Source organism: Salvelinus alpinus, chromosome 36 (assembly GCF_045679555.1).
Source record: "Salvelinus alpinus chromosome 36, SLU_Salpinus.1, whole genome shotgun sequence".
Lineage (NCBI taxonomy): Eukaryota > Metazoa > Chordata > Actinopteri > Salmoniformes > Salmonidae > Salvelinus > Salvelinus alpinus.
Genome location: NC_092121.1, coordinates 16,496,493 through 16,522,383, shown reverse-complemented (window position 1 = coordinate 16,522,383; position 25,891 = coordinate 16,496,493). Strand labels below are relative to the sequence as shown.

Genomic DNA, 25,891 nt, shown 5'->3' with positions numbered 1-25,891 from the left:
GAAATTATAGATTATTTGGAGGTTCATGAATAACTTTCAATAACACAACTATCTTATTTCCTTATGCATTAATAATGCAAACATTTATTTTTTTGACACGGCATCAGTGAAATTCAAACCTATAGTCATCTGTCCTCTATCCATGGAATTAGTCCACTGCACCACCAGGATGTAGCTAGAATGCCATATTTTGTTGCATACAAAGCTGTTCCTTTTAGTCATTAAAACAGACCCCATTTCAAAGGGAAACAAGCATTCATTAAGATCAGGTGTGGCCAATTAGTGGGCATGGCCAACACACCTGAACACACTTAACAAGATAGAGGATAGAGAGAGTTTTGTTGATGCTGAAAATGTTATTTACAAATATATACATTCCAATCATAGAACGTTCTCTGAACGTTACTAACATTTTATTGTGGTTTTTATGGAAAGTTTTCTTAACATTCTTGGAACAATTTGAGAACATGACTTTGGAGTTGGACCAGTTGGAGAATGTTTCTAGAACATTACCAGAATTGAAATGAAATGTAACCATGTTTGAACCTTTAGGAAACGTTCTCTTAAAGTAATGAAATACCAAGAAAATAATATATTTTTGTCAAGTTCCTTAAATGTGCTGAGAATGTTCCAAAGCCAAGAAACTATCCTGTACCATTCCCAAAAAGTTGTTGGGAGGTTGTATGCAAAATAACCATAGGACAAGCATGCTCTCACCAAGCTCTAAGAAACATATGGTTCTCAGAACGTTATGTGCTAGCTGGGTATAGTCTAGAGCTGGTTCCCCCCTGTTTAGACTGCTCTCTCTCTACCTACCTGCCTGCCATGTGTCTTGCCTCTGGCCCAATTCAAATTGGACTAGCTTCCCTCAGAGAGACAGGGCAGGCTTATCATGCATGCACAGCACTGTCTGTGTGTCTAAGGGAGGTGCAGGAAGGTTTGAGTCAGGAAGTACAGACGTATACAGGGATTGTGTCTGCATGCTCTGGGTCCTGCACTTTTCTACATGCTATAAATGTTTTGGTGAGAATCACATTACTGTATACGTTATGTACATATGTGGGTGTGCATGAATGTGCAATATCCTAATTTGCATTTTGGGTATTTTTCAACACACTGACTTTTAATGAGCTCTGTCCCCCCCCCCCCCCCCCAAAATACCAAATTTGGTTCATCAATACCGGACCGAATCTGAATCAATCATATATTTCACAAGTTTGGACATCAAAGTACAGCACTGTAGGGCTTAGTAGAGGACAGCACAGCACAAAACAGAGTTGAGTTAAGTTTAGTTCAGTACATTATAGTGTACTCAACTCTAGTGTCCTCTACTGTGTACTGTACTGAAATCTACTCTATTCTACTCTACTGTGCTGACCTCTACTGTACTGAACTGTAAGCTACTTTTCTTTACTCTGCTGTACTGTACTGAACTATACTCTACTTTACTGTACTGTTACCGATTTGGTAACGGATTTTAGAGTATGAAGTGGTTAATAATTGCTAAACTAAATTGATATCAGTTCAAACACTAACTAATTGATAGATCTACCTTTACTTGTTACTTCTGTGAACTTTCATTATCCACCCTCATGAGGGAGAGAAATTTGAAAATATCTTAAAGATGTGAGTTTTTGGTAAAGGAATATCAAGGCACAAGGCAACGTTTCTTAAGCATACAGAAGGCAGAAACATGTATTTAAAATGTAATATAAGTGTTGATATTAGTTGGCAGGGGTATATACTCAAACATTATTGTGTTGGATGTATTTCTAATACCTTTTTAAGACTTTTTCTGGTAGATTTTTCCATCTGTTGGACCAGAAATCAAAGGATTTGCTTATTCCAATTTTTTTGCATGGAAAATGGTTGAAAAATGTATATATACCTATATAACCTTACCTTACCTTATAAAATATAGACTCTTAGCTTTCATATATATATATTTTTTTGCCAAATTTTTCCAGGTTAGTTGACTGAGAACACATTCTCATTTACAGCAACGACCTGTGGAATAGTTACAGGGAAGGGGGGAGGGGGTGAGTGAATGAGCCAATTGGAAGCTGGGGATGATTAGGTGGTCATGATGGTATGAGGGCCAGGACATCGGGGTCAACACGCCTACTCTTGGATAAGTGCCATGGGATCTTTAGTGATCACAGAGAGTCAGGACACCCGTTTAATGGCCCATCCGAAAGACTGAACCCTACACAGGGCAATATCCCCAATCACTGCCCTGGGGGATTGGGATATTTTTTGGGAGGACCAGAGGAAAGAGTGCCGCCTACTGGCCCTCCAACACCACTTCCAGCAGCATCTGGTCACGCAATTAGGGACCGACCAGGACCAACCCTGCTTAGCTCCAGAGGCAAGCCAGCATTGGGATGCAGGGTGGTGTGCTGCTGGCATATAAACTTCACATGTTGGTGTTGGGTCTTTTTACATGGAAATGACCAGCAGCAAACCATAGCATTGCGTTAATCAAAAGGGAAAGCTGCTGGTAGGGGACATGAGCAAGCAGCTTTAACCCCACTGTCACGCAAAGAAAAGCACCACAGAAACCAGAGAGAGGAGAAGAGAGTGGGAGGCCTGGCCAGCAGTTTAGATAAAGGTGATCCTAGCCTGTGATCTCTCTCTGTGGGGAAGGTGGCCTCCCTCACTTTGAACCATGCCGTTTCATGGCCACTGTATGGGCTAATTCACTGATGGAGAAAACACATTCAACTGGTTGACCGGTGGCTGTCCACTCTACTTTATACTGAGCTTACATATTGTTCCTTACCTACAGGGCAGCCAGTACACTATGTTCTGTATCTCTTTTCATTTCTTTTATATTTCGTACTGAAAGCCTTGGATTAATGGTGACATCCGTGCTACAGTATGCCTTACCTACAGTATGATTACTATTACCATTATGTATTATCCTGTTACTAGTCACTTTCTACACCTGTTCACATGTACATAACTATCTCAATTGCTCCAGTACCCCTGCACATTGTAATAATGGTATTAGCACTGACATGTATATCACTTCCATTCTCCTGTTTTTTTCCTTCTCTTATTTCTTGTTTTCCTCATCTATATTATTACTGCGTTGTTGGAAAGAGCTGCAAGTAAGCATTTCACTGTGCTGTTATACACCTGCTGTATTCTGTGCGTGTGACAATACAACTTTGAAACTGAAGGCTAGAACTATTGTTTTTTAAGGACGGGACACGGACGCATACAACCTCCATCAAGCCATCAAACTTCTGAGCTTCTGAGTTGACCTTTATATTTTTTTCTTATGCACATGCACATTCCAACACGCATACAAACTCACTCTAACATTTGCTCTCACACACATAATATGCACATACATTTACACTGACTTTACACACGCCCACTCACATGCCAAGAGAATGCTACCTGCCCTAATGCATAGTGCTAACTGTAAAGTTTGGTGGAGGAGGAATAATGGTCTGGGGCTGTTTTTCATGGTTCGGGCTAGGCTCCTTACTTCTATTGAAGGGAAATCTTAACGCTACAGCATACAATGACATTCTATACGATTCTGTACTTTTAACTTTGTGGAAACAGTTTGGGGAAGGCCCTTTCTTGTTTCAGCATCACAATGCCCCCGTGCACAAAGCAAGGACCATACAGAAATGGTTTGTCGAGATTGGTGTGTGGAAGAACTTGACTGGCCTGCACAGAGCCCTGACCTCAATCCCATCGAACACCTTTGGGATGAACTGGAACGCCGACTGCGGGCCTAATCACCCAACATCAGTATCCGACTTCACTAATGCTCTTGTGGATGAATGGAAGCAAGTCCACACAGCAATGTTCCAACATCTAGTGGAAAGCCTTCCCAGAAGAGTGGAGACTGTTGTATCAGCAAAAGTGGGACCAACTCCATATTAATGTCCATTATTTTGGAATGAGATATTCGACGAGCAGGTGTCCACATAATTTTGGTCATGTAGTGTATCTACCTCTATCACTCCAGTATCCCTGCACATTGTAAATATGGTACTGGAACTGACCCTGTATATGGTCTGCTTACTTACTTTATTGTGTTGTTTTTATTTCTTATTTTTATTTATTGTGTTTTTGTTCTACCTTGTTATTTTTAGTATTACATTGTTATTGATTACTGCATTGTTGGGGTTAGAGCTTGCAAGAAAGGCATTTGACTTGTGCATGTGACATTGAAACTTGAAAAACACAGCAAAAGGACAATACTGGAACAAAATGGAATCCTACTACAACTGCTCCGACGCTCGTCAGATGTGGCAAGGCTTGTAGACTATTACAGATTACAAAGGAAGACCCACCCGTGAGTTGCCCAATGATGCCTCCCTCTCAGACGAGCTAAATGCCTTCTCTGCTCGTTTAGAGTTAAACAACATGAGCCATGCATGAGGGTTCCCACTGTTCCGGGCGACTATGCCATCTAGCGCTCTATGGCTCAGGTGAGTAAGACTTTTAGAAGGGTTAACATTTGCAAGGCCAGGGACCAGACGCAATACCAGGGCATGTGCTCAGAGCATCCACGCCTCCATCCACATCGTCAGGGCTGTAGACATATCTTAGTTAACATGGTCCGTACACACCCACACAGTCGTGAAGAGGGCACAACAGCACCGTTTCTCCCTACAGAGGCTGAAAAGATTTGTCATCGGCCATCAGATCCCCAAGAGGATTTACAGCTGCACCATCGCAAGGCTCTATAGAGAGTGGAGCGGACGGCCCAGTTCATCACTGGGGCCGAGCTCCTTGCCATCCAGGACCTGTATACCAGGCAGTGTCTGAGGAAGGCCCAGAAAATTGCAAACACTTCAGCCACCCAAGCCATGGGCTGTTCTCTCTGCTACCATCTGGCATGCAAGCAGTAGCATAGCATGTTCCGAGACAGCTTCTGTCTCCAAGCAATAAGACTGCTGAACACCAATCAATGGCTATCCGGACTATCTGCACAGACTCTATGCGCACACTCACACACTTACTGACACAAAAGACGCAGACATATTGACACCACACACATACGTAAACACATAACACACACATACTGACGCCGCACACACGATCACACTCATCATATACACTGCTGCTACTTTTTACCCCTATTATTATCTATCCTGATGCCTAGTTACTTTACCCATGCCTACATGTCCAAATCTACCTTAACTACCACATATGCCTGCACATTTAGATGTTATTGGTACTCATTGTACAGTGCATTTGGAAAGTATTCAGACTCCTTGACTTTTTCCACATTTAGTTACGTTACAGCCTTATTCTAAAAAAAAGTCATCAATCTACACACAATACCCCATAAGACAAAGCAAAAAGTTTTTTTAGAAATTTGTGCAAATGTGTTAAAAATAAAAACAGAAATACCTTATTTACTTATTTGCTATGAGAATTAAAATTGAACTCAGGTGCATCCTGTTTCCATTGATCATCCTTGAGATGTTTCTACAACTTGAGTCCACCTGTGGTAAATTAAATTGATTGGACATAATTTGGAAAGGCACAAACCTGTTAATATATAGTAAGGTTCCACTGTTGAAAGTGCATGTCAGAGAAAAAACCAAGCCATGAAGTTGAAGGAATCATCCGTAGAGCTCCGAGACAGGATTGTGTTGAGGCACAGATCTGGGGAAGGGTAACAAAACATTTCTGCAGCATTGAAGGTCCCCAACAACACAGTGGCCTCCTCCATTCTTAAATTGAAGAGGTTTGGAACCACCAACACTCTTCATAGAGCTGGCCACCCGGCCAAAAATGACCAATCGAGGAGAAGGGCTTTGGTCAGGGAGGTGACCAAGAACCTGGTGGTCACTCTGACAGAGCTTCAGATTTCCTCTGTGGAGATGGAAGCATCTTCCAGAAGGACAACCATCTCTGCAGCACTCCACCAAATAAACCTTTCTGGCAGAGTGGCCAGATGGAAGGCACCTAAAGACTCTCAGACCATGAGAAACAACATTCTTTGGTTTTGTGAAACCAAGATTGAACTATTTGGCCTGAATGCCAAGCGTCACATCTGTAGGAAACCTGCCACCATCCCTACGGTAAAGCATGGTGGTGGCAGCATCATGCTGTGGGGATGTTTTTCAGCGGCAGGGACTGGGAGACTAGTCAGGATCGAGGGAATGATGAACGGAGCAAAGTACAGACAGATCCTTGATGAAAATCTGCTCCAGAGCAATCAGGACCTCAGACAACAACCCTAAGCACACAGCCAAGACAACGCAGGAGTGGCTTCGGGACAGCTCTCTGAATGTCTTTGAGTGGCCCAGCCAGAGCCCGGACTTGAACCCGATCTAACATCTCGGGAGAAACCTGAAAATAGCTGTGCAGCAACGCTCCCCATCCAACCTGACAGAGCTTGAGAGGATCTGCAGAGAAGAATATGAGAAACTCCCCAAATACAGGTGTGCCAAGCTTGTAGCGTCATACCCAAGAAGGCTCGAGACTGTAATCGCTGCCAAAGTTGCTTCAGCAAAGTACTGAGTAAAGGGTCTCTATACTTATGTAGATGTGATATTTCAGTTTGTCTCATAAATTTGCAAACAATTCTATAAACCTGTTTTTGCTTTGTCATTATGGGGTATTGTGTGTAGATTGATGAGGGGGAAAAAACAATTGAATCCATTTTAGAATAAGGCTGAACATTAAAAAAAGTCAAGGGGTCTGAATACTTTCCGAATGCACTGTACAGTGGCAAGAAAAAGCATGTGAACTCTTTGGAAGTACCTGGATTTCTGCATAAATTGGTCAGCAAATTTGATCTGATCTTCATCTAGGTCACAACAATAGACAAACCTAGCGTGCTTAAACTAATAACACACAAATTATTGTATTTTTCTTGGCTATATTGAATACATCATTTAAACATTCACAGTGTAGGTTGGAAAAAGTATGTGAACCCCTAGGCTAATGACTTCTCCAAAAGATAATTGGAGTCAGCTAACCTTGAGTCCAATCAATGAGACGAGATTGGAGATGTTGGTTAGAGCTGGCTTGCCCTATAAAAAACACACAGAATTTGAGTTTGCTATTCACAAGAAGCATTACCTGACGTGAACCATGCCTCAAACAAAGAGACTTCAGAAGACCTAAGATTAAAAATTGTTGACTTGCATAAAGCTGGAAAGGGTTACAAAAGTATCTCTAAAAAGCCTTGATGGTCATCAGTCCACAGTAAGACAAATTCTCTATGATTGGAGAAAGTTCAGCACTGTCGCCACTCTCCCCAGGAGTGGCCGTCCTGCAAAGATGACTGCAAGAGCACAGAGCAGAATGCTCAATGAGGTTAAGAAGAATCCTAGTGTCAGTTAAAGATTTATAGAAATCTCTGGAACATGCTAACATCTCTGTTGACGAGTCTACGATACGTAAAACCCTAAACAAGAATGTTGTTCATGGAGGACACCACGGAAGAAGCCCCTGCTGTCCAAAAAAACATTGCTGCATGTCTGAAGTTTGCAAAAGTGCACCTGGATGTTCCACAGCAGTACTGGAAAAATATTCTGTGGACAGACGAAACTACAGTTGAGTTGTTTGGAAGGAACACAACATCATGTGTGGAGAAAAAAAGGCACACCAACATCAAAGCCTCATCACAACTGTAAGGTACGGTGGAGGGAGCATCATGGTTTGGGGCTGCTTTGCTGCTTCAGGGCCTGGACAGCTTGCTATCATCGACGGAAAAATGAATTCCCAAGTTAATCAAGACATTTTGCAGGAGAATGTTAGGCTATCTGTTCGCCAATTGAAGCTCAATGGAAGTTGGGTGATGCAACAGGATAACGACCCAAAACACAGAAGTAAATCAACAACAGAATGGCTTCAACAGAAGAAAATATGCTTTCTGGAGTGGTCCAGTCCTGACCTCAACCCGATTGAGATACTGTGGCATGACCTCAAGAGAGCAGTTCACACCAGACATCCCAAGAATTTTGCTGAACTGAAACAGTTTTGTGAAGAGGAATGATCCAAAATTCCTCCTGACCGTTGTGCAGGTCTGATCCGCAACTACAGAAAACTTTTGGTTGAGATTATTGCTGTGTCATGATCGTCTATGGGTGAGAGAGAGGACCAAGGCGCAGCGTGTGCAAAATACATTCTTTTATTTAGAGAAGGGAAAAAACACGAAAACGAACACTGAATACAAACTAAACAAAACAACCGTGAAGCTAACGACGTAAGTGCATAGACAAGCAACAAACGTACAACATAGGCATTTGGGTTTTGTGGGTAATTGTCTATGGCTGCCTTAAATATGGCTCTCAATCAGAGACAATAAACCACAGCTGCCTCTAATTGAGAACCAATCTAGGCAGCCATAGACATACAAACACCTAGACAAGACACTGACCCATTAAACGTACAAACCCCTAGACAAACCAAAACACATACATTCCCCATGTCACACCCTGACCTAACTAAAATAATAATGAAAACAAAGATAACTAAAATAATAATGAAAACAAAGATAAGATAAGGCCAGGGTGTGACATTCTGCCAAACGAGGGTCAACCAGTTATTAAATCCAAGGGTTCACATACTTTTTCCACCCTGCACTGTGAATGTTTACACGGTATGTTTTTGTGTGTTATTAGTTTAAGCAGACTGTGTTAGTTTATTGTTGTGACCTAAATGAAGATCAGATACATTTTTAAGACCAATTTATGCAGAAATCCAGGTATTTCCAAAGGGCTTACATACTTTTTCTTGCCACTGTATGAAGTTTCATTCTTGTGTGTTTAATTTCTCATGTTTTTTTATTTTCTGTATTGTTGAGGAAGAACTTGTAAGCATTTCACTGTGTGGTCTACCTGTTGTATTCAGCGCATGTGACAAATACAATTTCATTTGATAAGACCTGTACAGTAAGCTGAAGGAGGGAGTTAGGTGAGCCATAACTACTGCATGGCATTTAATTTACCCTTTCTACATTTGGTTCTTGACCATGACAGTTGAACACTCTCCAGAAAACAACACACTTATAAAATCAGACCGCCTCTTGAGAGTCAAGATGCTCCAACCTGTGCTGTTGGCTTTCTACAGTCTAATCCTCTCATCTCCTGACCAGCAGAGATGCACTGAGGCTTATGAGATAATAATACATTATAGACCTCTCTGCTGCTTCAGTCCACTTTCACCTCACAAAGTCAGTTAGACCGCTGCTTAACGCATGGGGGAGTTACACCAGCTGGGGAATGTGAACTGGCTATTACCTGCAGCATTAGAGAAACATCTATGGTCTGTAATAGAGTTATGTCATTGGCAAAGGTAGTGTGAGGGGATGGGGTTTTTCTTTCAGTAAATGCCATGGGATCTTTAGTGACTACAGAGTCAGGACCTCAGATTAACATCTCAATCAAAAGGACGGTTGGGCGAAGGGAGAGCCTCCCGACAGGGCGTAGACGTCAGTCAGTCTAGTTTTGATTTACATTTGGTTGAATTGTCAACTAACATGAATTCAACGTGAACTCAACAAAAAATATCACCATGTCATTGAATTTAGGTTCAAAGTTAGTTGGAACAGGAAAAGCTCATCGGCTCCCTCACACCGTTCCCATCTCTCTCCTCCTCCTTGCCATCCTTCAGTTCTCACTCCTGTGCCTGTGCTTTTTCAAGCTAAAGTTCAACTTGAGTTCACAGACAGGAAAATTATGATTAGAAGGGGCTTAAATGTGTCTCTCCATTAAACTCAGGTGACAATGGAGTATAAGCACCTTCATTAAGCTGGCAAATTCCAATCATCTTCTCTCTACATATCTCATTAAAACTTCTCTTATCTTGGCTAAGAGTGTTCAGCATTTCTGGAGCAGCTATGATGAGACTGTCTTTCACGTCACCTCAGCCATTTTGTGCATGTCAGGCTAGTGTGGTAGAAAAAGTTGGCGGATTAATTCTGGCACTACAAAATGATGTTGTCATTAAATCCCATATCCCCTCACCTAAATCATGTAACAAAAACATAATGTACAATACGCCACACCAATAGTCAACAAAGCACTGTACTGTAGTTGTGATTCAAGTCAGTAGTAGATATATCTCCTGGACAAAACATTAAAGGAAGAAAGGAAATTTGAAAAAGTTTCTCATTGCAGATTGAAATGCACTTCAGAATGAGACGCCTGTTTGAAGTTAGAGCTTGCAGGTTTGCCTGTAGACATCCTCCCTCTCTTCAGGCCTGAAGGTAGGTTCATCTTTCTCATTTCTACCATCTCTATTTTCCCCCTGCAGAGTTTGCGAGGCTCTCTGTTACCTCCAGAGAGGAGTGATACACAACCTGGCAATGGCATCTTAATCAGGACAACCACAGGAGGGAGAAGACCGTGGGAGGACAAACAGGAGATTGGAACTTAAACTTTGTTTAGTCATCAGCGCAGATTGTCTGATGTGTTGGTTAATGTCATTCTCTGAAATGATAGAATCAGTCATGTGTTTCAGAGTGTCTTCCATGTGTTTTATGAAAGAGTGATCTACTTGTGGAAGAATCGTAAAATTCACATCAGATGTTGTAGAAATGTCTCCGTCAGTTTCCTTCACTAAATCCATATTGGTGCCTCTATATCAAAATCTATGTAAATGAGTACATTATTGGCAGCCTCAACAAGTAAATGATGACGTTCATTTTACACCCAGGTCAGGGAATGGGAAATGCTGATGAGGACTATTAACCCTGTTGATTGCAAAGGGATAATTGAATGATTGTCTACAGTATATAGGCTTTCTCAACATCTACCTCCAGCTCAATCTCCCTCATGGACCGGCTCCCCTGCAAACTCACTTTACTGGGTCTCATCATGGTATTGGGGTATGGCAACTGTGGAGTATAAGTTTGTGTTTGACGGTTACTTCAGTAAATCATTGGTGTCTACAAGACAAAATCCTGAAGTCGGACAGACCAAGATAGCAAAGAAGTGTAGAGCTGCTGGTTGTGGTGAGATGAGTGAGAGGTGGGATCTATTGTATCTAGAGCCATGGATAAGCCAACACTCCTCTCCGTCCCAACAGAACTCACTCTGAGATCTGCACCATCTAAATGCAGCCTTCCACCCACTCTGGCAACCTTCTCACGAATTGTCTGTGGGTATTTAGGCACCACTCCATGAACTAAATGAGTCCAAGCCAACAGTGCCTGCAGAGAAATCACCAACTCTGAAAGAAGTCATTAGAACATTCTCTTCCATTTGGCTTTGTGAAATTGACCAAAAAAGATGGATGACAGCTTTACACTCAATTGCTTTTCTAAATCTACAGACTCATGCATGTCTCAAGACGTAACCTGACTCTTAAACTTGTTTTAGAGGTGAAGAGTTGTACCAGAGAAGAGTTGTAAAAGAGAAGGGTTGTACCAGAATGTTTCAATTGTCTTTTTTATTAATCAACACTTGTATGTACAAATATACTAATGTATGAGACATGGAAAATATTACATCTATTAGTGCATCTACTGTACAAATATCCCAACTGCATTATGATCAAAGTATTTCACAGAACATTACATTCCATACAGTATCTGCATGTCACTTGAAGCAATGCAGATATTAGCAACTATAGCATTGCAATACAATTATCAGGGATATCATTTTGAATCCCCTCATTTCTGTGTTCCTCATAACTCCATCCCCCTAACATTCCTGTTGTTGGACCCAATGTAGTCCATAAAGACTATTGTAAAACTTTCACCTTATAGCAGCGTCATCACTTTAGCAGGGTACAGTACAATCATGCATTTCCCTGAGATGCATTATGTCAGCCACACGTCTTGTTTGGCAGCCATTTTGTGGGTTTGGCGACTGGGTATTCTAGTAATTTCAGAATTGCCAAAGCACTGAGCCTCCGATCAGAGCAGCAGGTAGGGAGTCTCCTTTGTCTCACTTTAACATTATCCAGTTCCGTGAAGCATTCCACCCTGTGCTATAATGATACCAGCAGTGATCTTTTGTACAGCTGCTCCTCTACCCCATGGCGACCGACCCTACTGGTTCCTCTGTGTCACCCACAGTGACCTCCAGCAGGGCCATCCTCCTCAGTGTCCCTCCCACCTATAGAAAGGGCCCCTGGGATGGCCAAGGCTGAGGGAGGGGTGGCAGGTCATCTTCCCCCAGGTGCTGGTCACAGTCATAAGCAGTCCCTGCACAGCGCCACCTGGCCCTTACGGTAGTCCCTGCAGGGACAGAGGCGGTGGTACTTGGTGTTGGCCCCGGCACAGCTGAACAGCAGAGGGTCTTTCTGGAGGCCACACTCACTACTCTCCACTGAGAAGGCTGGGAAGATGTGGTTGATCTCAGCCTCCAGCCCCTCACACTGCACCTCCAGCCTGGGCGGAGACACCAGAGAGACATTTCTTTATATATCATTATTCATATTAAGTCATGTGATTTACATTATAATCAATGTTTAAAAAAAGGCTTCATAAATGGCTATCAATATCATTACACCAAAGCACATTGGGTAGTGCATTAGAGTGAGGGAGGATATTCAGAAGAATTTAAGATGCTCATATTCATTGTTTGTTTCCCCAGTGATCGTGCTGTATAACAGAATCTGCTAAATGTTAAATTACAAGATGTAATGTTGTGTAACAGATGGTGGTGTGATCACATGGTGGTGAAGGGAGGCAGCAGCAGCAGCTCACCCGCTGAAGGCCTCTTTGATATTGATGAAGCGGTAGAAGGCGGGCTCACAGATCAGGCCTGCGCTCTGGCACGCATCTATACATGACTGGCCCTCCAGGGAGGCCAGCAGCCTCAGGGCGCTAAGCGGGGGCCAGGAGGGGGGAGTGATGTTGGAGGCCCAGGCCAGGGCACTGGAGTTGGGCAGCAGGACAAAAGGGCTGGGGGGGCTGCCTGGCCAACTGCTGGAGGCATTTGCTGAGGGAAATGGAGCTTCGGGTGCACAGAATTCCTGCCGAGTACAATACAACAGAATAACTACACAATCTGGCTATTCAGCATTACATTCATCAGTCAATTCTACTGTAGCCTACATTCAGCATTGAAGCTGCAGGTAGCCTAGTGGTTAGAGCGTTGAGCCAGTAACCAAAAGGTCGTAACCAAAATACCCAAGCCGACAAGGTGAAAAATCTGTCGGTGCCATTGAGCAAGGCTTAACCCTAATTTGCTCCAGGTGGGCTGTACTAATATGACTGACCATGTAAAACAACACATTTCACTGCACCTGTGTGTGACAGTATATATATTTTTTTTTATTAATTCAGCTGTGAACTATACATTCATTTATTAGCTATACATTCTGATGGGTTCTGATTTAGACAGAATAATAAAAGCAGCATCACCATAGCTCTTATGACATACACATCGCCTTCCAGCCTCCTGGAATAATATGAATATACAGTACCAGTCAAAAGTTTAGACACACCTACTCATTAAAGGGTTTCTTTATTTTTACTATTTTCTACACAAGTAAAATAATAGTGAAGACATTAAAACCAGGAAATAACACATATGGAATCATGCAGTAAACAAATCACAAATCAAAATATATTTTATATTTGAGATTCTTCAAAGTAGCCACCCTTTGCCTTGACAGCTTCGAACACTATTGGCATTCTCTCAACCAGCTCATGAGGTAGTCACCTGGAATACATTTCAATTAACAGGTGTGCTTTGTTAATTTATGGAATTTCTTTCCTTCTTAATGCGTTTGAGTCAATTAGTTGTGTTGTGACAAGGTAGGAGTGGTATACAGAAGATAGCCCTATTTGGTAAAAGACCAAGTCCATATTATGGCAAGAACAGCTCAAATAAGCAAAGAGAAACGACAGTCCATTATTACTTTAAGACATGAAGGTCAGTCAATACGTAAAATTAATAACTTTTAAAGTTTCTTCAAGTGCAGTCGCAAAAAACATAAAGCGCTATGATAAAACTAGCTCTCATGAGGACCACCACAGGAAAGGAAGACCCAGAGTTACCTCTGCTGCAGAGGATAAGTTCCTTAAAGTTAACTGCACCTCAGATTGCAGCCCAAATAAATGCTTCAGCGTTCAAGTAACAGACACATCAACATCAACTGTTCAGAGGAGACTGCGTGAATCAGGCCATTGTCGAATTGCTGCAAAAAAAACACTACCAAAGGACACCAATAAGAAAAAGCGGCTTGCTTTGGCCAAGAAACACGAGCAATGGACATTAGACTGGTGCAAATCTGGTCTTTGGTCTGATGAGTCCAAATTTGCGATTTTTGTTTCCAGCCACCATGTCTTTGTGAGGCACAGAGTAGGTGAACGGATGATCTCTGCATGTTTGGTTCCCACCGTGAAGCATGGAGGAAGAGGTGTGATGGTGCTTTGCTGGTGACACTGTCTGTGATTTATTTTGAATTCAAGGCACACTTAACCTGCATGGCTACCACAGCATTCTGCAGCGATATGCCATCCCATCTGGTTTGCGTTGAGGGGGACTATCATTTGTTTTTCAACAGGACAATGACCCAAGACACCTCCAGGCTGTGTAAGGGCTGTTTGACTAAGGTGAGTGATGGAGTGCTGCGTCAGATGACCTGGCTTCCACAATCACCCAACCTCAACCCAATTGAGATGGTTTGGGATGAGTTGGACCACAAAGTGAAAGAAAAGTAGCCAACAAGTTCTCAGCATATGTGAGAACTCCTTCAAGACTGTTGGAAAAGCATTCCAGGTGAACCTGGTTGAGAGAATGCCAAGAGTATGCAAAGCTGTCATCAAGAATCTAAAATCTAAAATATATTTGATTTGATTAACACTTTTTGGTTTACTACGTGATTCCATATATGTTATTTCATTATTTTCTACATTGTAAAAACTAAGAAAAACCCATGAATGAGTAGGTGTGTCAGAACTTTGACTGGTACTGTCTATATACACACATACCGGTATACATAATTTTGATAGCAGGACACTGTAAAGTCCATTATCCCTCTGAAGAGTATGAATCCTAAGCAACCTGCCTACACATAGTTTGAAGAACAACATAGCTACTGTAGTAGGTCGAAGCTGTGTGCTGGAAACCCTAGGTAGGGCATGGGTGAAATAGGCAATGTGGTGCTCATGGGAATTTCCTTTATTTTTTCAGCATCAGACCAATGCCTATTTTCAATTAAAATTGAAGGTTTTTTCAATTTAAATTCCAAGGTTTTTACACTGGAAGGTGATTATGCAACATTATTATACAACATAATTAAGCAATAAGGCCCGGGGGGGATGTGGTATATGGCCAATATACCACGGCTAAGGGCTGTTCAACATCTCAACCACTATTTGTATCAGTTTGAATCATTTTCAATGGGTGCTTTTAGTTTGAAGGTGAACCGCAAATTCCACTATTGTGGCTAGCTTCACACAGGTGCGCGCGACAGAGTTGAAAAATATCCAACACATGGCAGAGTTGTTAGTTTGGCACTGTGTAAGAGTGTACTGGAATGTATTATGGATATTAAACTGATGAGTTTCTCCGATGCTAGCAAGCATGCATTTGCACCGCTTACATATTCTTTCAGAAATGCTACAAAAAGGTAGCATCTTTGGCACTTAACGGACAGAAATTAGCATGTGAGAGGATAAATTATAAATTGACAAAAAACTGTTACACCTACACATTCAGTCAATCTGGCATTTTTTAAATCCCGATGGTCGCTTTATGAACGCTATAGTCTCGTTTTAATCGACGTCTAGAATTTTAGCTAGGTAGGCGCAAGAAATACTCTGCTATGTGGTTCTCAGTAATGGCTCATGACAAGAGGCAGGGAGTGTGTTGAGTACCTCCAATCAAGTTGATTTGCGAATTTTCATTGAGATTGGTGTCATATTGGCTTAGATATGATGGTAGGAAGATTTGAATTTAACACTGAAGTATCGTCATGTCTATAATACAGTTATACCACCAATAATCAAATGAGTTTCAGGCAGGAATCAACCCTGGGAGAGCACCTCCCCCAGTCGGGCCTATTCATAAGGAACAGGTAATAATATTTCTGCGACATCTTCCTCTGACCCCCAGCCCGGTTTATTAAACAGGCTCCCAGCGCCCTGCTGCAATAACCAGGCCTCCTCCACTCCACCACACCACGGCCCCCCAGCCCTGGGCTACTGCTCAACAGGAAAACAGGGCGAGCTGTCACCCACCTCATCCGGAGTCTCTGTGTGTGTGTGTGTGTGTGTGTGTCATGAGAAAGCAGTATAAAAATTCTAAATAAAGAATCCGTGAGGATCATGGGGGTCAGTGCTGCCCACGGAGGAGGATAGAAGGGTTGTCGCTGATTGGGAGTCTGGGCTCGTACATGCCAGGCGGGCAGTCTGTCAGTCAGTCACAGCCCACTGAGCACACAACTCTGTGTGTGATGGACAGATGGGGGAGTGGATCAGAGCTGGGCATAGCCCACCCTATTTCCCCTTTTCTCCTACTGCCACGGCCTTAACCAGACTGGCAGACAGGCCCCTCTGTGCACCGCACAAATCATCTCAGCATGATGAACGTACTGGAGCATGACAATGTGTGTAATTGTGCAAATAATTATTAAAAGGCTTTTAGTGTGTGTGTGGTTGTGTGCGTGGACATGTTTAACTATACTTGTGGGAAGCAGAAGCCCCCACAAGAATAGTAAATGAACAAACCTTTGACCAACTGGGGACATTATGTTAGTCCCCACAAGGTCAAATGCTATTTCTAGGTCGTTTAGGGTTAAGTTTAGAATTAGTGTTAGGATTAGAATTAGGTTCAGGGATAGTTTTAGGGTTAGGGAAAAGAAGATTTTCAATGGACTGAATTGTGTGTCCCCACAAGGTTAGTTAAACAGGACTGTGTGTGTGTGTGTGTGTGTGTGTGTGTGTGTGTGTGTGTGTGTGTGTCAAATCAAATCAAATCAAATGTTATTTGTCACATACACATGGTTAGCAGATGTTAATGCGAGTGTAGCGAAATGCTTGTGCTTCTAGTTCCGACAATGCAGTAATAACCAACAAGTAATCTAACCTAACAATTCCACAACTGCTACCTTATACACACAAGTGTAAAGAGATAAAGAATATGTACATAAAGATATATGAATGAGTGATGGTACAGAACGGCATAGGCAAGATGCAGTAGATGGTATAGTATATACATATGAGATGAGTAATGTAGGGTATGTAAACATAAAGTGGCATAGTTTAAAGTGGCTAGTGATACATGTATTACATAAAGATGGCAAGATGCAGTAGATGATATAGAGTACAGTATATACATATACATATGAGATGAGTAATGTAGGGTATGTAAACATTATATTAAGTGGCATTGTTTAAAGTGGCTAGTGATACATTTTTACATAATTTCCATCAATTCCCATTATTAAAGTGGCTGGAGTTGAGTCAGTATGTTGGCAGCGGCCACTAAATGTTAGTGGTGGCTGTTTAACAGTCTGATGGCCTTGAGATAGAAGCTGTTTTTCAGTCTCTCGGTCCCTGCTTTGATGCACCTGTACTGACCTCGCCTTCTGGATGATAGCGGGGTGAACAGGCAGTGGCTTGGGTGGTTGTTGTCCTTGATGATCTTTATGGCCTTCCTGTGACATCGGGTGGTGTAGGTGTCCTGGAGGGCAGGTAGTTTGCCCCCGGTGATGCGTTGTGCAGACCTCACTACCCTCTGGAGAGCCTTACGGTTGTGGGCGGAGCAGTTGCCGTACCAGGCGGTGATACAGCCCGACAGGATGCTCTCAATTGTGCATCTGTAGAAGTTTGTGAGTGCTTTTGGTGACAAGCCGAATTTCTTCAGCCTCCTGAGGTTGAAGAGGCGCTGCTGCGCCTTCTTCACAACGCTGTCTGTGTGGGTGGACCAGTTCAGTTTGTCCGTGATGTGTACACCGAGGAACTTAAAACTTTCCACCTTCTCCACTACTGTCCCGTCGTTGTGGATAGGGGGGTGCTCCCTCTGCTGTTTCCTGAAGTCCACAATCATCTCCTTTGTTTTGTTTTGTTGACGTTAAGTGTGAGGTTATTTTCCTGACACCACACTCCGAGGGCCCTCACCTCCTCCCTGTAGGCCGTCTCATCGTTGTTGGTAATCAAGCCTACCACTGTAGTGTCGTCCGCAAACTTGATGATTGAGTTGGAGGCGTGCATGGCCACGCAGTCGTGGGTGAACAGGGAGTACATGAGAGGGCTCAGAACGCACCCTTGTGGGGCCCCGGTGTTGAGGATCAGCGGGGTGGAGATGTTGTTACCTACCCTCACCACCTGGGGGCGGCCCGTCAGGAAGTCCAGGACCCAGTTGCACAGGGCGGGGTCGAGACCCAGGGTCTCGAGCTTGATGACGAGTTTGGAGGGTACTATGGTGTTAAATGCTGAGCTGTAGTCGATGAACAGCATTCTCACATAGGTATTCCTCTTGTCCAGATGGGTTAGGGCAGTGTGCAGTGTGGTTGCGATTGCGTCGTCTGTGGACCTATTGGGTCGGTAAGCAAATTGGAGTGGGTCTAGGGTGTCAGGTAGGGTGGAGGTGATATGGTCCTTGACTAGTCTCTCAAAGCACTTCATGATGACGGAAGTGAGTGCTACGGGGCGGTAGTCGTTTAGCTCAGTTACCTTAGCTTTCTTGGGAACAGGAACAATGGTGGCCCTCTTGAAGCATGTGGGAACAGCAGACTGGGATAAGGATTGATTGAATATGTCCTTAAACACACCAGCCAGCTGGTCTGCGCATGCTTTGAGGACGCGGCTGGGAATGCCGTCTGGGCCTGCAGCCTTGCGAGGGAGACCTCTTGTGTCTGAGCTGTTGAATTGCGACTCTACTTTGTCTCTATACTGGGACTTAGCTTGTTTGATTGCCTTGCGGAGAGAATAGCTACACTGTTTGTATTCGGTCATGTTTCCGGTCACCTTGCCCTGGTTAAAAGCAGTGGTTCGCGCTTTCAGTTTCACGCGAATGCTGCCATCAATCCACGGTTTCTGGTTTGGGAATGTTTTAATCGTTGCTGTGGGTACGACATCGTCAATGCACTTTCTAATGAACTCGCTCACCGAATCAGCGTATTCGTCAATATTGTTGTTGGACGCAATGCGGAACATATCCCAATCCACGTGATCGAAGCAGTCTTGAAGCGTGGAATCAGATTGGTCGGACCAGCGTTGAACAGACCTGAGCGAGGGAGCTTGTTGTTTTAGTTTCTGTTTGTAGGCTGGAAGCAACAAAATGGAGTCGTGGTCAGCTTTTCCGAAAGGAGGGCGGGGGAGGGCCTTATATGCGTCGCGGAAGTTAGTATAACAATGATCCAAGGTTTTACCAGCCCTGGTAGTACAATCGATATGCTGATAGAATTTAGGGAGTTTTGTTTTCAGATTAGCCTTGTTAAAATCCCCAGCTACGATGAATGCAGCCTCAGGGTGTGTGGTTTCCAGTTTACAAAGAGTCAGATAAAGTTCGTTCAGGGCCATCGATGTGTCTGCTTGGGGGGGAATATATACGACTGTGATTATAATCGAAGAGAATTCCCTTGGTAGATAATGCGGTCGACATTTGTTTGTGAGGAATTCTAGATCAGGTGAACAGAATGACTTGAGTTCCTGTATGTTGTTGTGATCACACCACGTCTCGTTAATCATAAGGCATACACCCCCACCCCTCTTCTTACCAGAAAGATGTTTGTTTCTGTCGGCGCGATGCGTGAAGAAACCAGCTGGCTGCACCGACTCCGTTAGCGTCTCTTGAGTGAGCCATGTTTCCGTGAAGCAGAGAACGTTACAATCTCTGATGTCTCTCTGGAATGTTACCCTTGCTCGGATTTCATCAACCTTATTGTCAAGAGACTGGACATTGGCGAGTAGTATGCTAGGGAGTGGAGCGCGATGTGCCCGTCTCCGAAGCCTGACCAGGAGACCGCCTCGTTTTCCCCTTTTACGGCGTCGCTTAGGGTCGCCGGCTGGGATCAGATCCATTGTATTGGGTGGAAGGCAAAACACTGGATCCGCTTCGGGAAAGTCATATTCCTGGTTGTAACGATGGTGAGTTGACGTTGCTCTTATATTCAGTAGTTCCTCCCGACTGTATGTAATGAAACCTAAGATTACCTGGGGTACCAATGTAAGGAATAACACATAAAAAAACAAAATACTGCATATTTTCCTAGGAACGCGAAGCGAGGCGGCCATCTCGGTCGGCGCCGGAAGTTGAGGTGTGTGTGTGTGTGTGTGTGTGTGTGTGTGTGTGTGTGTGTGTGTGTGTGTGTGTGTGTGTGTGTGTAAATTAGCTCTTTAATATGTATACAGTACAGTGTGACTTCATCTTGCCTGTGCATAAATAAATGTGGATGAGTTCGGCTGCACCATCTCCGGGGTAATGGAGGCCGGTGTATGCAACACAAACCCACCTGGTTCTGGATGTAAGCATGCACTCTCTCCAGCATCCCCTCACAGGTGTACTCATAGGGCAGATATGGCTCCACCTGCAGAAAGGAAATCATACACCGTCACACACCATCGGCTTCAGACCTCCAACACCACAGCTATAATAGTACTGCAACGGTTTACCGTTAATCAAAGCTGACATATTCATTAAGGTAATTGTGAACGGCTTCATTATGAGCTGCTTCATATTATAATCAATGACCTCCTACATCACAGGTGACAGCCTTTGACTTGATTTCATTACTCTATTAACATTGACTACATCAATATGACAAACAATGGATTAAGCTGACAATTGACCACAGGTTATGTACGAGCTGCTAAACCGAATGTCTGAATCTTTTTAACAACTCACTGGAGGATGTGATGACCATCCCACTTTTGACCTTTACCAGATCATGTGAAAACTTTCTCCAGAGCTGGCATATTTCATAGAGTTACAGGTTAGAACGTATGTTACATACACAACAGATGCTGTGACACTGCGGTGAAAACAGCACAGAGAAGGCATTTCTTTTCAATGCAGCAGTAAACACACGTTAGTCATCAGTGTGAAAGGATGAAGTCTGCAGGCCAATGCTTTCTATTTTGCTGTTATCCAAAGCCTATTTGGGTTAGATTACATAAATAATTATGATACATGTTGGAGTGGGAAATGTTCAATCAGTGTGATGGTATTGTAGTCCCATTCCACATCACCTAACCTAAGATGTCTGTGCCATTTAAAAGAGATCTCATTGTTTACCATCAGGCCTCTCAGAGGCACTTGGGCTTTTAAACTGATAAATGGTTCCTTTTAGCATTCACTTCCTTTTAGCGCTCACTTACTCGTTTATTTCATCTGAGTTTAATGAAATGTATCTGGCACCTCATCAGCTATTCCAGAATGCAATTTGCCTTTTGGGCATCTTTATATAATGGAATGAAAAGGAACTGGATAAAAACTGCTCTCCATGGATTCTGAATTGAATTCAGCTTTAGAATACATGTACATCTGTAAACCGACCGCATTTCCTGCATACATACTCATCATATCTGACCAGTATACCTGATTACAATATCACTAGTGGTGTAAAGTACTTAAGTAAAAATCCTAGAAAGTACTACTGAAGTCGTTTTTTGTGGGGTATCTGTACTTTAATTTACTATTTATATTTTTGACAACTTTTACTTCACTACTTTCCTAAAGAAAATAATGTACTTTTTACTCCATACATTTTCCCTGACACCCAGAAGTACGAGTTACATTTCGAATGCTTAGCAGGTCAGTGAATTTGCCAATTCACACACTTATCATGAGAACAACCCTGGTTATCCCTACTGCTTCTGCCTCACTAAACACAAATGGTTTGTTAATGAATTATTTCTGTTGAAGTGTTGAGGTGTGCCCCTGGCTATCTGTAAAATAATAAAACAAGAAAATCATGCCATCTGGTTTGCTTAACATAAGGAATGTGAAATGATTTATAAGTATAATTAAAACCAAATCCTTTTAGACTTTTACTGGGTGAATTTCACTTTTACTATAGTCATTTTCTATGAAATTATCTTTACTTTTACTCAAGTATGACAATTGGGTACTTTTTACACCAGTGAATATCACAGGGATTAGTATTGTTGTTCACCCACATTAGATCAAAGAGGGGACATGTTTTTCTTCACCTTCAGTGTGTACTGTATAGTACAGTGCATTTGGAAAGTACACAGACCCCTTGACTTTTTCCTCATTGTGTTACAGCCTTATTCTAAAATGTATTACATTGATTTTCCCCTAATCAATCTAAAACACAATACCCCATAATGACAATACCCCATAATGACCAGGCGGGCCAGGTGCCTACAGCCTGACTTCGGTCATCAGTTGAAGGGTGTTTCCTCCAACACATTGGTGTGGCTGGCGTCCGGGTTAAGTGGGCGAGTGTTAAGGAGCGTGGTCTGGCAGGTCATGATTCGCCTCTCCCGAGCTCGTTGAGGAGTTGCAGTGATGAGACAAGATCATAATGGGATATGACGAAAAAAGTGGGGTAAAAAAAAATTGATTACAAAAATGTAAAAATCAAGGGGTCTGAATGCACTGTAAATCAACATAATGAGAAGTGCTTGTGTCCTGTATTATTTAGTTGTTTTGTTTTCCTCCTGCCGCTCTCCTCCACTCCTAACCCATTACATGCATGTGTTCTACCACAGCATTTCATCAAGTGGATGCTCCGTTTTGGTTCCCTCAGCAGCAAGTCTGGGCTATATTTAACCTGCCATTATTCCCCGCATGTTGGGGGATCGATTGGCCGTACCTTGCATGTTGGCCTGGCGACAGATTGAGCACAGCATGATAGATTAATATCATCTCCAGTAGACAATGGTTAGTGCCTGGAGAAGACAGTATGGCAGTCTTCCAGAGGGCCCATACTAACCCAGGTGTCTGCTGCCCAGTTTACCTACTAAGCAACTCCATCTCTGAGGCAATTAGGACTAAAGTCCTTGGAAGGAGCCAGCTATGCAGTTTGCAGTTACACTGGATCCTGTGATTAACAGCTCAATTAGCAATGTGAGAGAGAAGTGGGTCACAACTGGAAATACAGTCTGTGGGAGAGGAGATTATATACCTCCACGGCACCATTAATCATATGCGTAGGTAATGTTAATACTAAAGACTTTCTTTAACATGAGATGCAGTGAAGATAATACATCTGAAAGGTAATTTGTCTCTGAACAGCCACGCTTATCTCTGTGAAATCATGTGGTCCTCTGTAGCCAGGATAGTGGGTTTGATTCCCGGGACCATCCATACTTAAAATGTATGCACACATGACTGTAAGTCGCTTTGGATAAAAGCGTCTGCTAAATGGCATATATTATATTATCATCTCAAGTGAAATTAGCATACTAACCTTGGTCCTCATGATGTCACGTATGGCAGACTCAAACTCTTGGGAGTTGTTGAAATCCACTGTGATGACATGTGGCCTGCCTATATACTGCTCAGCATAGGGATGCTGTGAGGAGACCTGATGGAGGAATTAACACAATACTATATCAGTCAATACAGTCTCCATCCAGACAATACATGGACACAGCCACGAGCAGAGAAGCACACGAGTCAGGTTGAGGCCTACCTTGCAATAATTCACTGACTAACATTCATTTTCTCGACAGTATGGAGACAGTCCACTGACACCACAGAGACAACCCGCTCACCTGTCTGGAAGTGGGCTTCCCTCTGAAGAACTCATGGTTGAGGGAACTGTGGGACGGCTTAAACTTGGGCTGCAGGAAGATGCAGCCGTTGGCTATGGCCTCTAAAGGGGCTGGCCCTTCGTATGGGAAGCCAAACCCAATGAAGAGCTTGTTTGAGAGAGGAAAATAAAAAGATGAACCAAACTGCTGCTGTTTACTGGCAACTTGAAGTATATTATATAAGAAGGTATTGAAACCCTCCATACCTTGGCCTTTCTGAGCAGCTGTTGCAGCTCTTGTTGGGGCAGCAGGCCGTGGTTTTTGACAAAAGCAGGCACCTCTGGAGGGCGCTGTGTCTCATAATAGACAGTCCCATGGATATCCATGTAGCGGTGCAGAATGGCCAGGAACCTTTCCTTACCCTATGGGTCAATGGAACAAATGGTTAGGACAGACTGGCCACACTATCTATCCACCCCAAATATGCAGAATGTTACTCCTTTTTTTAACCAATTCTGTATGAGTTCAAAGTTCTTCTCAAACATAAAGTTATGTTCAGTGTGTTGGTTGCAGGCATAACCAAGACAGGGGCACACATGTTATTCATGACATTGGCTGTCAGCCTCTTCCACTTAGAGATTCCTCCATATTATCTGTGTCACCCTCCTGGGACTGAAGAGCAAAGGAGAATGTGCTCAACCTAAGAAGACTACAGTAGCATGGAGGTCATCTCTCAGAAGAGTTAAAACCCCTTGACTGATAGGCCTCTCACCCTGGAGAGCTTCTGATTGTTGCAGGGCAGTGTGGACAGAAGCCTGTATGACTGACTGTTACTAGGATTAGTGGGGTGGCTACTGTAGCCTCTGGTGCATACAGACTGGCATAGCCAATTAGAGGGGTGATCTGATTTCCTACACCAAGCAACAGCAGCACGAGGGCAAATGACACGACAATGGTCATAGAGTGTGAAGAGTAAGCATGGGTTTCACCTTGGCTACAGCAGCACACCGGTCACTGATCATAGAGATGTATTGGGTAAGCATGATTTACATATAGTGGTGAGAATGTTGTATTGCTTCAAATCTTCAGTGGCATACTTAGCCTAACATAGAACATTTGTACTGAACACAATATAAATAAATATGTATGAGCTCTCCCTCTGTAGACTAAGAACCCTCCCAGTTGTAAATAGAACCACTGATGTCAGTGTGTCCATATAAAAGAGCACACAAAGTAAAACTATCATTAATAGAGAGCTGACATTCTGAGTATTGATTAAAACTCCACCTTTTGTATTTTCCTAAACCTGTTATAGGGCAGCAGTTTATTGATCTGACAGGGGGATGACAGATGCAGATAGACCAGGATGAACGCAAACCTCAGGCCTTTTTATAAAAACGCCAGTATCTTTATGGTAGATAAAGATGATTCACCTGAAACATCTTTCTGTGTCTGAAGAGCTAAAGCTGCTGACTCATTCCAAAATAATGTTTGTTAACTGTCTGGCACATTTAATGGAACATTAACGCATTCATTGTGCATGAACAGTATCAATCTCTATAAAAGGAATCTGCGGAGAAACCAAACACCAGGGACAGTCCGTACTACGGCTCAATGTAAAACAACGTTTCAGAGGGTGTTCAAAACGTCAATCATTGACAGGAAGTGCAGGTATACTTACTTGGAGCTGGAGATGATCCATCAACATGGCATGAGAGCAGAATAGGAGGAAACCATGTGGGAAGGAGAAAAGACGAGAGAGTGAGTGGGAGAGATAAAATGATAGTCATTTTGTCTCCTTGTAGACATACAGCTGTAGTACAACACATAGCTGACAAGCATGTGAACCGGAGAGCTGAGGATGATGCAAGAAGCAGTGAGGGGTAGTCAGTGTCGAGGGAGAGCCAGACACAGATGGCATTCATACTCATAAATATTATACCTCGCACGCCGTACCTCAAACTGTTCAGAGTGAGGGGGAACTCAATAAGCATAGAGAGTGAGAGAATAAATGCAGCTGATTCAACCACGGGGAGGCGGCCAGACACATCAATAAGTGATGCCTTTTTCCTGTAGCTTGGAGAGAGAATTTACGCTAAACAAAAACAATTGCCACTTCCACAACACTCACACCTCTCTGGGCGTACATACATATACCTAGCGGATTGAAGTGTCATGCTTGGCAGATAGGAGAGAATAACTTAGGCATGTTTCAGCTTGTCTCTGGAAGTGGGGTGCACTCCATTTAACACATCATGACAGAATACACTGCAGCGTATAACAGACTGCTGACTGTTGTGTAAATATGTTGAGACGCCACCTCAACTG

At 43.1% G+C, this 25,891-nt stretch overlaps 1 protein-coding gene across 1 annotated transcript in view; it reads right to left on the bottom strand.

Moving 5' to 3' along the window:
- Positions 1 to 11,370: 11,370 nt before the first annotated feature.
- LOC139565036 (alpha-1,6-mannosylglycoprotein 6-beta-N-acetylglucosaminyltransferase B-like) overlaps positions 11,371 to 25,891 on the bottom strand; it is an 88,495-nt gene continuing 73,974 nt past the window's right edge. Inside the window, exons 12-18 of the mRNA XM_071385043.1 lie at positions 25,245 to 25,250; positions 23,830 to 23,985; positions 23,585 to 23,731; positions 23,278 to 23,394; positions 20,353 to 20,427; positions 12,650 to 12,918; positions 11,371 to 12,331 (exon numbers count right to left, since the gene is read on the bottom strand). Of these exons, the coding sequence (XP_071241144.1) occupies positions 12,133 to 12,331; positions 12,650 to 12,918; positions 20,353 to 20,427; positions 23,278 to 23,394; positions 23,585 to 23,731; positions 23,830 to 23,985; positions 25,245 to 25,250 (969 nt within the window). The 3' untranslated portion in view covers positions 11,371 to 12,132. The remainder of the gene's footprint in view (positions 12,332 to 12,649; positions 12,919 to 20,352; positions 20,428 to 23,277; positions 23,395 to 23,584; positions 23,732 to 23,829; positions 23,986 to 25,244; positions 25,251 to 25,891) is intronic.